The 17,114-nt window shown below is 34.7% G+C and overlaps 1 protein-coding gene across 3 annotated transcripts in view; it reads left to right on the top strand.

Moving 5' to 3' along the window:
* The window catches only part of TPR (translocated promoter region, nuclear basket protein), a 41,806-nt gene that overhangs the window by 5,183 nt on the left and 19,509 nt on the right, over positions 1-17,114 (top strand). For all 3 annotated transcript variants that reach the window (XM_085312436.1, XM_085312435.1, XM_085312434.1), the window contains exons 7-30: positions 503-595; positions 716-796; positions 2,115-2,202; positions 2,734-2,874; positions 3,813-3,904; positions 4,656-4,853; positions 5,031-5,138; positions 5,693-5,919; positions 6,789-6,952; positions 7,439-7,578; positions 7,664-7,812; positions 8,127-8,289; positions 8,774-8,908; positions 9,666-9,806; positions 9,970-10,138; positions 11,074-11,240; positions 11,926-12,078; positions 12,852-12,968; positions 14,016-14,219; positions 14,304-14,488; positions 14,904-15,051; positions 15,470-15,607; positions 16,314-16,445; positions 16,741-16,871. In XM_085312436.1, coding sequence (XP_085168562.1) covers positions 503-595; positions 716-796; positions 2,115-2,202; positions 2,734-2,874; positions 3,813-3,904; positions 4,656-4,853; positions 5,031-5,138; positions 5,693-5,919; positions 6,789-6,952; positions 7,439-7,578; positions 7,664-7,812; positions 8,127-8,289; positions 8,774-8,908; positions 9,666-9,806; positions 9,970-10,138; positions 11,074-11,240; positions 11,926-12,078; positions 12,852-12,968; positions 14,016-14,219; positions 14,304-14,488; positions 14,904-15,051; positions 15,470-15,607; positions 16,314-16,445; positions 16,741-16,871 — 3,464 coding nt within the window. The remainder of the gene's footprint in view (positions 1-502; positions 596-715; positions 797-2,114; positions 2,203-2,733; positions 2,875-3,812; positions 3,905-4,655; positions 4,854-5,030; positions 5,139-5,692; positions 5,920-6,788; positions 6,953-7,438; positions 7,579-7,663; positions 7,813-8,126; positions 8,290-8,773; positions 8,909-9,665; positions 9,807-9,969; positions 10,139-11,073; positions 11,241-11,925; positions 12,079-12,851; positions 12,969-14,015; positions 14,220-14,303; positions 14,489-14,903; positions 15,052-15,469; positions 15,608-16,313; positions 16,446-16,740; positions 16,872-17,114) is intronic.

Genomic DNA, 17,114 nt, shown 5'->3' with positions numbered 1-17,114 from the left:
TGGAGTCACTGATAACATGAGGATATAGTGGTGTAATGCTGCCAAAAAGTACAGAAATGCAGTTCTTAACTGGGGAAGGGGCAGAAGAATCTGACTTAGTATTCTTTAGATTGTATGTGTGTGATGATGTTTTTGTTTTCCTGCAGTAAAACGTGTGGCAGAATCARTGGCTATATTTTGAAAATACTGCGCTTCAATGAGCTTCTGTTTAGGTACCTCAGAAGCTGTTTCTACAACTGTTTGATTGATCAGGTTCCCTGTAATGCTCAGCTCATTTGAGAGCTCCCATTTACAGAGGTTATTTAGATATACATAATTGGAACAGTTTGAGGAATCTCACCACTGTATACAAGGAGCACAAAGACGATTAGAAATGTAACCTTTTATGCTATTCCCAGAACTTTTCTTTTTTGAAGTAGAAAACAGTGAGATGTGTATTTTCCAAAATGGTGGATTGTGAAGACAAATTTATATGTGATACTCTAATTTACTATTTGAACAGGTTTCCAGAATGGAGGAACAGGTAAACAGCTTAAAACAATCAAATGAAAATCTGCAGAAACATGTGGAAGACCTTTTGAGTAAATTGAAGGAGGTAAGATAATTTGAAGTGTGCGTGTGACAGGATTACAGTTTTTCTACAATTAAAAAAAAAAAGTGTGAAATAGAAATAATGAAGTGCTACACTGCCCTACTCCTTTTTTTAATTCACCAGGCGAAAGAACAACAAGCCAGTATGGAGGAAAGATTCCACAATGAACTGAATGCCCACATCAAATTATCCAACTTGTATAAGGTATATTTAATGATCACCGTATGTTGGTATTATTCTTGGATCTAAATCTTGGGCTTAACTGTAATGCAGACCATTTTTTTTGTATCTCTAGTTTGGGTAACTGATGTGACCAGGCACCCAAAACACTGGGTTTTTTTTTGCCAATTATGATGATGTCTTTGGCAACATTGATAATACCACRTTGTTTAGATCATTCTATAGATTAAACAAAAAAGAAATGTTTAAAATAACAATATTGTATTCAGAACATTGAGGCTTCATGTTGTATGGATGTAGTTACATCTTAAAACGTTGTAGCAGGAGATGGGGTCTTATATGAACTGTTCTTTTATGCATGGTTAGCAGATGTTCATTGAAATGAACACTGCAAGTGTTAGTGATCTGATAAAGTGACTGAATGTCATGTGTCACTGATTCAAGCATAATTTAACAAAGTTTTTGCTGATTATTATTTTGTCAGCTCATGGAGTAAAAGCCTTTTCCTGTAGTTTGCTAAGGCCAAATCTGCAAACAGGATAGTTGAATATTCTTTAGTTTATACATACATATTATACTCACCTAGAATTAAGTGAGGTGAAATCTTTGAGTTCTACATTAATATTAGTATGATAAACAGAGGTCCCTGCAGTTGACAGCAAGCCAACAGCTAACTTTTCTTAAGCATACTGGATTGCCAGTATGTTTGGTTTTTTTTTATGTTTGTTATGTTTGTTTTGATTTTTTTTTTTTATTAACTCTTCCTATCCTTTGTATTTATTATAGAAACATTGGTTTGAAGGGCATTGAAGGTTTGCCCTTTGCCTAACATATTGAAAGAATTGAGATTGAGTGCTGTCCCTTTAGGGCCTACTCTGAACCTTCACTGCTTAGCAGAAGATTTATCAACTTTGCATTGTTTTCTTCGCTTTGTTCTGTTATTGTCTTTAATTGACTTGCAGAATTAGTGCTTATATAAAATTCTGTAAAAATCTCAAAATTTTTAAAAGTGAGCAAAATGAATATTTAAATTTCTCCAAACTATTTTTTTTCTACTAAGGAACAAAAGCATGCTGTGAAACAGCTAAAGGGAATACAAACGTATGTTAGTTGGCCTTGTCAGSTCAAATTAATGCCTGACACTTTCCTCCCCCCCCGCCCCCCACTTTTTTTTTTTAACTATCAGATGTGGAATTTGTATCTAAATGAGAATTAAACTAAGTGGAAAGAGAATTGTCCAGTTTAGGTAAATCTGTTATGCAAAAACAGTTTTAGCTTTCTAGTAAAGCTAATATTTGCTCTCGCTAAATAAAAAAATATTAAATAAAATGCCTATATTTAGAGCGCTGCTGATGATTCAGAGGCAAAGAGTAATGAACTGACAGGAGCAGTGGAAGAATTGCACAAGCTTCTGAAGGAAGCAGGTGAAGGTAAGCTGTGTTGTGTGGGAAGTGGCAAATGTAAAAAAGCTGTTAGCTTGTATTCCTTTGCTACAGTGTTGATGTTTTCAAAAAYGGTTATGGAGTATTTGTGAAGGGAAATCATTAGACTTTTTGTTTTGGATGGAGGGAACATCAATCATTTGTTAAGAGAAATTTTATCACAAATACTTGAATTTATTTGGGAGGGGAAGGGTCTTCAGATATACCCAGGGATTTTACTTTGGGCTTTGGTGGGAAGACCCAGTTTTGCCAGATATGTCTTCATTTGAGTTTCTCACTTTAGATTTCTTTTCATTGATTAATAAAAGGWGTTCATATTTTTAGCCCTCTTCTCTTCTAAGCAAAAGTGATAAGCAGCAGTTCATGTTTCTGTCCTGCYACTGGTTTATTCTTGTCAACATGGGCTTCTGCAGACCTTATGAAATTAAAGTGAAATTTGAGGTGTTTTGCAAACTTTGGTTTGCAAAAAGAGGAGAAAGGGAAAAAAAGCCCCAACCTTATTGTCTGGTTTAATTTTAGCTAATAAAGCAACCCAGGAGCATTTAGCTGAAGTGGAAGAGTCAAAAGCTGCAATGGAAAAAGAACTGAAAGAAAAGATCAGTAAGCTGGAAAAAGAGCTAGAGAATGCTAATGACTTGCTGTCTGCTACAAAACGTAAAGGTAGGGGTAACATTAGGAACTGAAGTACCTGAAGCCTCAGGCTTTGTATCTTAAGTAAGCTTTCATGAAATTTCTGTGCTAGAATTTCCAAATGACATAAATGCATTAATCGTAATTCATCTTTGGTCAGCTCTGATCGTGCATTTTAGAAGCTTTATACAAACACATACATAGGTTCCATCAGAAAGTGCATCTCTGTCAAAATGCTTTCTGAAATTCTTTTGTTAATCTGAGGTATCTTTTCAAAGAAAAGGGAGAGCAATGTTTTCTTAAGGCTGAACTATCCTGCTTTATTTATTTATTGAGAAGGTAGTGTGGGGGGATAAAATATTCTTACTGTTATTACAAAAAAAACCACTCCACATTGTCCTTAAATTTCTTTTTAATATCAAATGATACTTAATATCCAACGGTTTAGTTCTGTCAGTGTGAAATCTTTTGTGCTTTCTGTTGGGAGGAAAAATCTGCTGCTGTTTATTGTAGCTAATATATGCAGACGAAAGGATAGTGAAGGAACAGAGAAGCACTAAGTATACTTAGTCTGCCACACTAAGCCTCCTACAGAGTTTGCTAAGAAACCTGATGTTGAAACTTTGCTGTCTTGCTTGCTTTTTGTATTTGGTATTTCAATTATTTGCATTTTGAAATGATCTAAATTTTAAGAATCTAACAGCAGAGGTTTTCATGATTTCAAATTAAACTGATCAAAGAATATGAGAATATATGATACTAGTGAATTACATGTTTATAAATATATATAAAATTATAGACAAATTTGTAATCCAGTGACTTTAAGTACTTGAAATACAGTTGGTTAAACTACAATCGCTACAAAATGCAAAGATGTATGAAGGTTTGTTTTTTTATTTTATTAACAAATATTTATAGTGAGGGTTATAGCAGCTTTTTAACGGTATTTTGTGGGGTTATATCTTCAGGAGCCATACTGTCTGAGGAGGAACTAGCAGCTATGTCTCCTACTGCTGCAGCAGTTGCTAAAGTAGTCAAACCTGGAATGAAATTGACTGAGGTGAGACACTCAAGTTTCAAGGGCTGTGAAAAGCCAACAATGAGACTTGCTTGCTTTATTAATAGTATGAGAATAGAGACTTTCATTCATTTTCTAAGATCTGTTACAATAGATGACCAAAGTCAAAATCTTCTCACATGCTTAAAGCAGATTTTACCTGCTAACTTACTGAATTACTGGGATTTTTATGCAACGTACCTTATAGTTTTCTTCAATATGGTATCAGAACTTTTTTTTCACTGGAGTATATTTTATTTCTGTATATCAGCTTTTTTTAAGAAACTGTTCTGTCTTATGTTTGCAGAAAAGAAATGAACATAATGATAAATCATACATAGTTTTAGGTGGGTTTTTTGTTTATTTGTTTGTTTTTAMACTTCCATGCAATGATCAAGTATTTTTTGTTTGGTTTTGGTGCTTTTGTCTAGGCATTAAATTGTTGTCTTTCATTGTTGTTTTCTAATGGGGTACTAATTGCTATACTTCATTGTCTTAAACTTGTGTAAGATTTGTTCCTTTCACATTGAGGCCTTTTGTAACAACTGGACTGTAAATGATTGCAGTTTTTAAGTTAATAGGGATAACTGCTTTTCCATGGTATGAGTCACGAGCAAACATTTTTTAAAAGTTCAACTTTTTTGTTTAATTAATTTACAATTGTATAAAATTATACTGCTGAAAGGTATGACTTGTTTAATTAGTGGTGATTCTTTGATACATCTGGACAAACTTCAGATTTTTTTTGTTGCAGCTGTACAATGCATATGTGGAAACTCAGGATCAGTTGCTTTTGGAAAAGCTGGAGAATAAGAGAATTAATAAATATTTGGATGAAATAGTGCAGGAAGTAGAAGCCAAAGCACCAATCTTAAAACGGCAGCGTGAAGAATTTGAGCGCTCCCAGAAAGCTGTTGCTAGTCTGTCTGCAAAGCTTGAACAAGCTATGAAGGTCAGTGTAAAGGAAAGAACTAATGCTTGGTYTTCAAGAAGTAAATAAGTACATAATTGTAAGTTAGAGCTATTGTGCAGTTTAATTCACAAGGCTATGTTTGACTTCATCTCTTTGGGAAGAAATGTGTCTTAATTGAGTTCATATGTATTTCTTAATGTTTTTGTATACTTGAAGGAAATCCAGCGATTACAGGAGGATGCTGATAAAGCCAATAAGCATGCCTCTATGCTTGAAAGAGAAAACCAGAGACTGGAAATACAAGTAAAAGACCTTTCACAGCAGGTAAAACAAATGTTATGTTTTTAAAATGTACTATTTACAGTTCATTTACTAATATGGTGCTGCATTTTCCTCTATAACTTGGGAATTGTATTCAGCCATTCAGGTAGACTTCAGTTGTCACAAGAACCTTTGTGATATTAAAAGCATATTTTTGGGACAGTGTGTTTTTTTTACATTTCTACTTAGGAAATTAGAATAAGTTTAGCTGGATAAAAGTGATGCTGTTTAGGACAGTTCAAGATCTGTCATGGGAAGCAGAAATATAACTTGCTTTGGATTTGTTTGATTGGAATATGCTGTGATCTATTTGCAGAACTGAACACCAAGAATACCCACTTAAGATTTTGATGTGGTTTTCCAATTTCCCAATTCTTAAACTGTCTTTCTATACTGTAGTTATCTTACATGGATTTATTGATGTAATAGTTGAAGTGTCTTAAATACTTTTGAAAGCAAGTTTTTTTTCCTCATATAACTATTTTTTCTACTGTATTGTTTTTCGCAGTTAAGTCTTGAAGCATGTGCAGCTCTTACCCTAGAATGTTCTTTTTCAGATTCGTGTGCTCTTAATGGAACTTGAAGAAGCTAGAGGCAATCATGTGATTCGTGATGAAGAAGTGAGCTCTGCTGACATCAGTAGCTCTTCTGAAGTAATATCTCAACATCTAGTCTCTTACAGAAATATTGAAGAACTTCAACAGCAGAATCAGCGTCTCTTGGTGGCTCTTCGGGAGCTAGGAGAGGCCAGGGAAAAGGAGGAGCAAGAAACAACATCATCCAAGTAAACTATCTGTTCCTTCTAGGAAAGAGTTCATACTAAGTAGTAACAGGGCTTTATTTAAACAACTCTTTCAATTTTTTTTAGTTTTACTGTTACTAATTGTGTGTATGTATATATGTGCATATGTGGGTATGCTCATGAGCAGACATGCAATTCATATCAAGGCAAATTTTTATTATATTATAAAATTATATTATAAAATTGTCTTAATTTCAGATTAAAACCCTGTGTAGTTTTACATTATCATTCCTTTTCATCACCTTTTCTTTTTTTTTTTGAGCTAACGTAAAAAATAGTWCTCTTCCAAGAATTCTTCCTAGAAACTTTTCCTAACCTGTTGATGCACAGCAGTATGAGAACATACACTGAAATTCAAACATTTTATTACAGTGGAGTTGTATGTAAAATCTTTTAGACTTGTAACTTCAATAAAGAGAAATATCAGTCTTTTAGTGAATGTGATTTCACATAGTAGTGCTGTCTTTCAAAAAAGTGTTGAATTGATTTTAAGTTTTCCATTCTGTTAGCTGAGGAAAATACTGAATATATGCCTACCTGATTGGCTAGCTATAAAGACCAACAGACACTCCATTCTGTGTTTGAAGTTCATAGCCTGATTCTCTGCTATTGTTGTGTGAAGTCATTTGAGTCAATACAATTACATCTATTCTGCTCCTCATGGAAGAGGCCAGCTTTCAGTGTCATCTACAAAATAAAATTCCAAAATTTTTCCTCTAAGTTTGGTCAAAAATCTCAGCTTAGATTTCGAAGAGGGAATAAGTGTCGACTAAAAGAAAAAAATGAGAGGATTGTGTTACCTTGGTACGTGTCACTGTATAAGTTAGTAAAACAACTGTTCCTGGTTTCAGAATTTCTGAGCTTCAGAGTCAACTTGAAGAAGCTCTCAATGAGCTAGAGAAACTGCGTGAATCACGTCATCACCAGTTGCAGCTTGTTGAGTCTATAGTTCGTCAGCGTGACATGTTCCGCATATTACTGGCTCAGACCACAGGAGCTATCATTCCTTTGCAAGGTAGGCTTCACATTTCTGCACCATTCAGAAAAATAATGTTTTCATTTGTTACGAGCTTTCAGAAATGATGCTAAAATGGTGCTAGTAACTTCCGTTAATATAGTATTCATTTTTTACCCTAAATCACTGGAAAACCCGTAAATTTGGATTTAGGCACATGGATATAGTTTTATAGCATAATGAGTTACCACGTATTCACTGAGTTTTAGTAGTAACTGTATGTGTTCTACTAGCCCACTGTGGATATTAAGCAGGATATGTAGGTTTATGTGTTTTTTTTTTTTCCTCTCTGATGTTTAAGCTAATTGTTTCACTCTGTGTTTTGTACTTGCTAGAAAAACGGACAATTCAGTCACTTGGTTACACGAGCCCAAGACTTTCCAAATAACAGTGCTATTCTTAGCCACATTTAAATGTGGCTGTACGATCTTCTGCTTTGACAAGTGTTCTGTAAGTTGTCTTTAAAATTCTCTTACCTTTATTTAGCTTCAGGTATATTACCAGAGGAGGTTTCTCTTGCATCTACTCCAAAACGCTCAGCTATACCTCAAGCCATGTCAACTCCTGCTCCAGTATCAATGACTGAATCAGTGGAGACTGTGGAGGCTAAGGCTGCCCTTAAGCAGGTATGTTTTTCAGTAAACACTGTGGAGAGTTGTTGTTGTTTCCTCTTACTCAGGTAAGCACTTTTATGTCTGCTCTTTGATGTAGTTGCAGGAAGTTTTTGAGAACTACAAAAAAGAAAAGGCAGAGAATGACAAGTTGCTGAATGAACAAAATGAAAAACTTCAGGAGCAAGTCACAGACTTGAGGTCACAAAACGCAAAGATATCCACACAGCTGGAGTTTGCCTCCAAACGGTAAATGAGCTGTTTAATTGCATTTCCTTATTTGTGTAGCGTTTGTTGGTAGAATCGTGCTGAATGCTTTGTATTAAACTACAGTTTGCTCGTGTAATATTGTTGTAAAACATTAATGTTGTCTATTGAGTTAAAGACAAAAAATAATGAAGGTGGAATCAAGAATGTATTGTCTAGTTGCATGAGTCCCGTAGAAGGCTACCTGAAAACTGCCATGCACCAATATGAAACATATAGCTGTGTGTATATCTCCAGTTAAATTCAAACAATTTAACTTGAGGATTATATACTTTGCTTTGTTGTTCCATGGAAAGTTATGAAATGCTTCAGGATAATGTTGAAGGGTATCGTCGAGAAATAACATCTTTGCATGAGAGAAACCAGAAACTCACAGCTACAACTCAAAAGCAAGAGCAGATAATTAACACCATGACTCAAGACCTGAGGGGAGCTAATGAAAAACTGGCAGTGGCAGAAGTGAGTAATATGATATATTATACTCCTAGATATTTTGAATTACTATTAGCTAGTTTTTAGTTATTTTTTTTTTATTTTAGTTAGTTTTTTCTTATGATTATCTTCAGAGCTGTCAGAACTTTTTTGGCTGTTAAATTTGTTATAGCCTATGTGATACATTTTGAGATACTTTGTGAAATGTTATAAATGTATTCATTAAATAAATCAAGTATTGAGGGAAGGTAAAACATCTTGGGAGTGTTATTCCAACATCCATATTTGAAGRGAAAGCAGAATGTGATTAATCAAGYAGTTATGCTCTTATAATTTTGGGCTTATTTGTGTAAATTTGTTTTCTTTATAAATCTGTAATCTTAGATCAAGAGCTRCTTTTTTAGTATAATTATGATTAACTGATCATAAAAGTAAGAAAGATTTCCCAAATCAAAATTAATGCACAAATTCAGCAAATAACATGAATTTGCTATCAATTCTATTTCAAAAGGTGAGAGCAGAAAACTTAAAAAAAGAGAAAGATATCTTGAAGATGTCAGATGTGCGCTTGACTCAGCAACGTGAATCTTTATTAGTTGAACAAAGAGGACAGAACTTACTGCTTACTAATTTACGAACTATTCAGGTATGTAGTACTATTAACATTCAAGTCTGGTCTGTCTTGCAGTCAATACCTATTGCAATCAACTTYGACAGTGATTGGATAGTCACTTGTGGAAGTCCCACAAGATTGGGAGTCTTAAAGAGGAGTTTTTACTACAAAGTTTTGTTACAAATTGATACACAAATTACGTGAGTGACTTGTGTAAACAAGTTTGTCATTCTTATCCTCAATTACGGTGATCTGTTATTTATGTGGGCAAATTCCTGGGAATTTTGAGTCAGTGAGAAGGATTTTCGCACTAAAATGGAAACAAAGTTCATAAAATGAAAGAAAAAACTGTTATGTTAACTTTGATAATAGAAAAGTTTACTATTGCTTGCCATGGCAATTTATTTTCCTGGTTTTTTTTTGTTTGTTTGTTTTTTTTGGGGGAGGGGGGGATATATTGAATACTTTGACAACATTTACTACAGAAATATCAGTCACATTACAAAATTTTGTCATTTTTTTAATCMCTGGAATTAGATCATACAGACTTTTTTTTCCTAGCAATATTTATTGTATTAGTGTTACTAAAGAATCTTTCAAAATRAAGTCAAACATTTTAAGTGCTACTTTTTATAATATTCTATATGACTACCTATTCTTGCTTATTCCATGCAGTRATTTTGTAGATAGAGATATTATAACCAATATCTTTGTTAGAAGTGCTGTAGTAATTTGGAAGAAAATTATTCAAGTGTATTGTAAGCACAGTGCATTTTTGCTCTTTTATCAGGGAATACTGGAGAGATCTGAGACAGAAACAAAGCAAAGACTCAATAATCAGATAGAAAAGCTAGAGCGTGAAATATCTCAGCTGAAGAAGAAACTAGAAAGTGAGGTGGAACAGAGGCATGCCCTCACCAAAAATCAAGAGGTAAATATATTTGTAAAYAAATATGATAACTTAGTGAAAATAAAAACACAGTTGCATGGTTTCTGCCAGTTTACAATGCTTTGTCATATGTGAAWTTTCTAAACATACTGGGTCTTTGTGCTGTATGTGAGTAATTACAAATTTAGGAACATTCTCTTAACAGGTTCATATCTTGGATCTGAAGAGGCAACTTGAGACTGAAACAAACCGTCATGTTAACACCAAGGAACTTTTGAAGAATGCCCAAAAAGAAACCGCAGTTTTGAAGCAGCAGCTTAATAATACAGAGGCTCAGTTAGCATCTCAGTCCTCACAGAGGGTTCCAGGGAAAGGTAAAAAGAAATTCAATAAAGAAAAAAATCTTATGTTAAACACTGYTCTATGCAGATTCAGTAAAATTCATCCTCCTTTGGAATTAGGATAATACACTAAAGAATAAGTCCTCATTATTATTATTGCAGTCACAAGGTTACCCAGGGTGAATTTTTTAAGGTTTTGGGATTTTTTGTCTGTTTGTTTTGAGCAGCAGAGTTTGTTTCATGTCACTACTGTTTATTTGAAAAAGTTCTTTCGGTACTGTTTTATGTATTTAGCATTGGAGGTTTCAAGGCCCTGCCATTAAAAATGCTTTTTAATTCCAGTCAGAAGTGTGAAGTATTTACTGCTGAATGTGTAACAGTTATTTGTATCAATATTTATACCTAGGAATATACTTAAATTGTCAGAGAATTTTTTGTAGAGAGAYTTTGTGAGTGTTTGGTTCTGTGTGTCTGGTTCTCTGGTGGTGTGGTTCTGTGGGTATGTGCTTTAGGTTGAAACCTGTAAGGATTTCAGGTTTTCAACAGAACAGTAGTTTAAAGAACAGGGATTTCAGTAGAGCAGTGTTTTAACTTAGCTGTGCTTAACCTGTGTTTCCAGATTCTCGAATTTTGCAATCTCAAAACATGTTATTATTACTTTGACTGGATTTACTTGGGGAGATTTCAGAAACATTCCAGTCAAGTGACTACAAAATAAGAACACTTGTATTTGAGTGTGTTTATTTAGAATAAAAAAATCTATAGAAAATCTTCATTACTTTCTCAGCACCTTAAAAATGCAACAAGTTCTTTGAAGGCTATTGCTATTGAAATTTATTTGGCATGGTAAATATTACGAAGTAAATGCATAAGCTACCTCCCTTATCTCCAGGTCACTTTTGTATAATTTGCATGTGAAAAATGAATTAGACTTGTACAATTAATGAATGTTTTACCTAATATTATAGGTCAGCCAAATACAACTGAAGATGTAGATGATCTCGTAAGTCGACTAAGACAAGCTGAGGAACAAGTTAATGACCTGAGAGAAAGACTGAAGACTAGTTCTAGTAATGTGGAGCAGTACAGGGCTATGGTTCTTAGTCTAGAGGAATCCCTTAATAAAGAAAAACAAGTAAGTAGATAACAATAGATTAACTTTGTCTATTAGAGTAAAACAGAAACAAGATGAACAATATTTTTTATTGTCTATACTGTAATCTGTTGGATCATGAGAGGAATCATAAAGAAACTGAAGTTAGTCTAGAAGGCATTACAAAGTAGGGTAGTAACATCATATATTTGAGAAGTTGGTTTTAGTAATAGGAATATGAAACCTTTTTGTAGCATACTTTTAGAACATAATTTTGGCTTGAGTCTGAACTCTGCCAGTGTCTTCCTTCAAAACAGGGAAGTGTGTTTAAGAACTCTTCCATAATCCTGTGATTCCTGATAACAAAAACATTCATTAGCATTCAATCAAAAGCATTTACTGTTTGATGAAGAAGGTATGAATTAAGGTCTTCAGTCAGTCTCTTACTTTCACTGTCTTGGAGACTTAATGTGTAATAGAAAATGTATGTTGGTTGCTGCATAATTGAGTGAAGTAATCTGAACCTTTTTTGKATATATTTATAAATTATTGCAGTTTGGGAAAATTTGCATTAATATTTCCAATGGTGTTTGTGGATTTAGTGTTCTAAATGAGATGCTGAGAATACCTATTTGGGCTTAAAACCATTAATGAAATAAGAGTTTTGTATCAGAACACAGTATTTGAAGCAGAATATTAATTGGATTTCTTACGGATTTTGATGAAGGTGACAGAGGAAGTTCGTGCAACAGTTGAAGCTCGTCTGAAGGAATCATCAGAGTATCAAGCACAGCTGGAGAAGAAGCTGATGGAGGCAGAGAAAGAAAAGCAAGAACTTCAAGAAGAGAAGCGTAAAGCTCTGGAGAGTATGGAACAACAGGTGTGCACTGAATRCTCACCCCTTAAAGAGTACACCGGCACGTGCTTCCAAAAAATACTGTAAACATAAATTAGTTTTCATTTCCCTCTGTAGGGGGAATGCAGTGTTGTAGTGTCCAAACCAAAATCTTCACAAGTGGGTGTAGAAAAGCCTAAATAAGTCTGACAAGTTGCTAAACATGAGTGGTCCGTTAAGCTTATCACTTTGTAGAGGTGGTGGTGTATTTAAAAACCATCTGTATCCTCTTGAACTTTGAGCGCTGTTTGCAGAAAAAACATGAGCAGAAGTCCTTGAGAAAGGTTTTCAGAAAAAACTTTTGGATCACAAACCAAAAACAGATCTGTAGTGTGCATGTATACTAAAAACAAAGTGGTTTGTGCCATTTTGTCTGTGTTTTTTTTGTTTGTTTGTTTGGTTGTTTTTTTTTGGGGGGGGGGGGCTCTTACTGGGGCTGAAAGTAACACGACTGCAACTAGCATTATTGCAAACCTGACTCTGAAAGAATAGTAATATATTTCTGCCAAGAAGAGCTCTGAATATTAATAAGTCAATCTTGACAGTGTTTCTGCTTGAACTAAAACTCTTATTTTTATATATAATAATCTTATGRTAAACTAATAATCTCATAATATAGTATAATCATGCTTGGTTTCTAAATTACTCACTACTGTCTTCATTCAAAGCCTTGCTGTATTCAGCACTCTGTGAAATACCTTGTTGAGAGCTGTTTTTTTTTCTTTTTTTTTCTCTTTGGTCTTTTGGTGTTGATCTAGCTGTCAGAACTGAAGAAAAGTCTGTCAACTGTGCAATCAGAAGTTCAGGAAGCTCTTCAGAGAGCTGGAACAGCTCTAAATAATGAACAGCAAGCCAGACGTGACTGCCAGGAGCAAGTATGTTCACAGTATTTGGCTGTTTTAGCCAGAGGTGATCAGTGAATGTTAGTTTGTGATTGTTTTCCACTTGAACTCAAAAATGTTGGCTTTGGTTACAGTGTTGCTATAATCAGAGTTACCGGAGATGGAAAAAAGCACTATAAGAGCATTTCCTCCATTTTGTAACACAGCAGCTTATTTACTGCTTCATTGTTTTACCTTATCAAACTTTGAACTAATATCAACTATACTGACTTTGAATATAAAATTGTACTGCAAATACAATGTGTCCTATTTAAAAAACAGCAGTAGGAGATGTGATGGATTACTGTGTCTAAGGTCWGTCCTATTATGTAAGAAATTGATTGTGGAATGTAATTAACTGTAATGTATTTCCAGTTTCCTTTTCTCTCGGAAATAAAAAAGTAAAACTAAACTCTTACAGTTAGACAGCGGAGTATTCCATCCAAGCCAAAACAGGATGTATATCTTGTAGATTGTAGAGCAATATAATATTTGGCAGTACCTGATTAGAGTGCTTTCTTTTTACTCCCTGTTTTGCAGTAAATCTGATTTTCTTCAGGAGAGAATTTTAGTAACACCGACTAGTATAAAAGATCAAGAAGAACTTCTGGCTGTTKTTTAATCCAAACAAAATTTAACTGAAAGGCTTTTCATGTGTCAGCCAATGCTATGACCAAATTTGCCTGTCTTTAATTTTTGCCCTCATGTATTAAATGTCTGCTCATTCACATCTAGAAGTAGTGAGTGGATATTTTTATACAAATTCCTGTCTCCTATCCACGCAGTATCTAGAGAGTGCTCCCTCCCTCTATCTAGTTCTCAAATAAAATGATTGCAAATCATATTTTTTMGTATAAATAATAATTTATTTTAAGGAACGCTTCTAACATATCCATTTTTTTAGTACATGAGATTAATAAAGGTTCTTTTAGCCAGAGGTTTTCTTCAGGACTAGTGGTCTCTATTCTTACTGAGCATTTTTCTTGTACCTATCAGACACATAACCTTAAACATAATGGAGTCTATTGCTGTTTTCCACAGGCAAAGATAGCTTCTGAAGCTCAAAACAAGTACGAACGGGAATTAATGCTTCATGCTGCCGATGTTGAAGCGCTGCAGGCTATTAAAGAGCAAGTTGCCAAGAATGCAGCAGTAAGGCAGCAGCTAGAGGAAGCTGCTCAGAAAGCAGAGTCTGAGTTGTTAGAGTGCAAAGCCTCCTGGGAAGAGAGAGAGAGAATGATCAAGGTATGGTTGTTTTTATGGTTCTGGTAGGGTTTTTTTTCAGCTACTGTCCTACACAGAACTCATTCATCAGTTTTGTTGTTGTAGGATGAAGCTTCAACACTTGGGTCCCGCTGTGAAGACTTGGAAAAACAAAATCGATTATTACATGAACAACTGGAAAGTCTCAGTAACAAGATGGTGACCTCTATGAAAGAAGCCATGCCAAGTGCATTGAATGTTTCTCTCAATGAGGAAGGCAAATCTCAGGAACAAATCTTAGAAATTCTTAGGTATATTTAGCTCTGGGCTCCCTCTTATTGCTGGTTATAAATTCAGTTGCCAATTTAGATAGTTCTGTCTCAATTTATATTTCAGGGATAATGTATAAAATACTACTTTGGTAGATGAGAGGCTGTTTCCCTGCATCAATAAGTAATAGAGGAGATTTCTTTTTACCCATAGGAAAAATTGAGTGAATTCTGACTGATGCAGTCTTTAGCATGGGCAGCAAGAAGATTTCATAGGGACCATTTTCTCATTGTGTTTTTTGTCTTCATTTATACGTATATTTGGATTTTCTTTTCATTCTTTCTGAACTWGTTTCTGTACTTGAGTCCTTCAGATATAAGAAGTTTCAATTTGAAATGTCTTGTTTTGCCTTCTTTTTTTTTTTTAAGTGATGCTTTGTGGTTTTTGTTATTGCAGATTTATACGTCGAGAAAAGGAGATTGCAGAAACAAGGTTTGAGGTGGCTCAGGTGGAGAGTCTGCGTTACCGTCAGAGAGTGGAACACCTGGAAAGGGAGCTCCAGGAGCTGCAGGACAGTCTCAATGCTGAGAGAGAGAAAGTGCAGGTATGGTTGGATATTATTGCTTATGATTTTAGTAAGTAGAGTGCTGATCTCTGTTCTAGTCCCTTCGTTACATGTGACCAAAAATGAGAAGTTTTGGAAGAATCAGTAGTTTCACAACTGAGGCAGTATTTAGCCAAATGGAGAGTCTTAGTTCTGAGTCTTGTTAAGCAGTTTGGCAATTCCAAAAAAAAAAAAAAAAAAAAAAAAAAACCAAAAAAATGAAAACAGGGAAAATTAAAGATCTCTTATGTCATTTGCATTTTTCCCACCCTCTCCTTTTTCTTAAGCAGAATTTATTTTTTGTACGTATATGTGAATTAATGCCATGACAGCTTTCCAAGTTGGTGTTACGCCAGGTGGAGATAAGTATGTATGTGTGTGCAGGTAAAACAAATTATTAGTTAAATCTTTTTGACAGATAACAGCAAAAACCATTGCTCAGCATGAAGAACTAATGAAAAAAACTGAAACCATGAATGTACTGATAGAAACCAACAAGATGCTGAGAGAAGAGAAAGAGAGGCTAGAACAAGAGCTACAACAAATGCAAGCAAAGGTTAGTACTGATATTCAAGATATTCAGGTTTCAGATATTTAAATGAGCTAATGTCTGGATATAACGTTGCTAATTAAAATAAATACATGATGTAGTGATTATTCTCTGACATCATACACAAAAGAGGAAACGTTCCCTTTAGATTTTTGAAGGACATTGGTACACTTAAGTTCAGACTCTTTTAACTAAAAATGAAAATTGGCATTTGCCCTTGACTTAAGATATACCAGTAATTGTCATATTATTGTCAGATAGATGAAAAATGGTACAGGAATAGCTATAAAGTAGACTACAACTTTATTAAGAATTTAGAAGGGAGCTATGTGCCTCTTCCACCTCTAAACACCAGTCATTTTAATGGAATCCAGGGCAGCATTCTTCAGCTTCTAATACATAATTAATAAACACTTTTCTGCTAAAAGGTACCAAGGGAACCTGAGATTGTTAAATCATGCCTTTAATTTTATCTKTAAGATCATCCCCCATTTTCACTCCTGTTCCCTCTCCCTTATCCCCACAGTCTGATAAGAGGCTGAGTTGGAATAAGAGAAGCTTTATCTTGACTTTTGGAGTTTTGGGGGTTTTAGTGGTTTTTTTGTGTCTGTTCTGTTTACCATTGTTGTTCTAGACCAACCAAAGTCCATGTCCTGCAGGACCAGAGGATCCAGAGAGTTGATGTATTTTAAATCCCAGTTATATTTTTCAGGTACGCAAGCTGGAGGCAGACATCCTGCCTCTACAGGAGTCTAATGCTGAGCTGAGTGAGAAAAGCGGAATGTTGCAGGCAGAGAAAAAGCTGTTGGAAGAAGATGTCAAACGCTGGAAAGCCCGGACCCAGGTGGGAAATGCATCTTTTCAAAGAAGATGTTTTAAAAGAAAGAATTTGAATACAGGAAAGACTTAAATCATTCCCTGAAATGTGACAGAAATCTGGGAAATGCATTTGAATTATGAAACACTGGTATCTGTGCAGCTTTAAAACCTGCATTCATGAGTGTAAAAAGGGGTAGCCTAATCTCATGTGTGGTCCGTATCAAAGTGCAAAAGCAGTAGTCTCCAACTTGGTGAGATTTTTCTATGTATAACTCTGTAATCATCTTATGAAAGTGCACACTGTTTTCTAAATCTTTCAGCATTTATTGAGTCAACAGAAGGACACTGATCTTGAAGAATATCGGAAGCTACTCTCAGAGAAAGAGGCAAATACCAAGCGAATACAACAAATGAGTGAAGAAACAGGCAGGCTAAAAGCAGAAATAGCCAGGTATAGTAGAAGCAACTCAGTAAAAAGTTGTGTGCAAAGCATAGTATTTAAAATAAAATTCCATCTAGAAATGTAAATTCTAAACTGTCCTCATGTGAATGTAAAGTCTTTGGTAATTTTACTCTAGCTTGATAATATACACCAAAAAAAATAGTTGCACTTTTAAACTTTTTATTTTAAAACACATTGCAAAATGCTAGAAAACATCATTCACTGTAGGTATTGCCTGTGATACGAGATAAA

Source organism: Rhea americana, unplaced genomic scaffold (genome assembly GCF_003343005.1).
Source record: "Rhea americana isolate MKP2758 unplaced genomic scaffold, rheAme1 scaffold_364, whole genome shotgun sequence".
Classification (NCBI taxonomy): Eukaryota; Metazoa; Chordata; class Aves; order Rheiformes; family Rheidae; genus Rhea; species Rhea americana.
The sequence above is the reverse complement of the archived record's forward strand: the minus strand, read 5'-3'. Positions and strand labels throughout refer to the sequence as shown.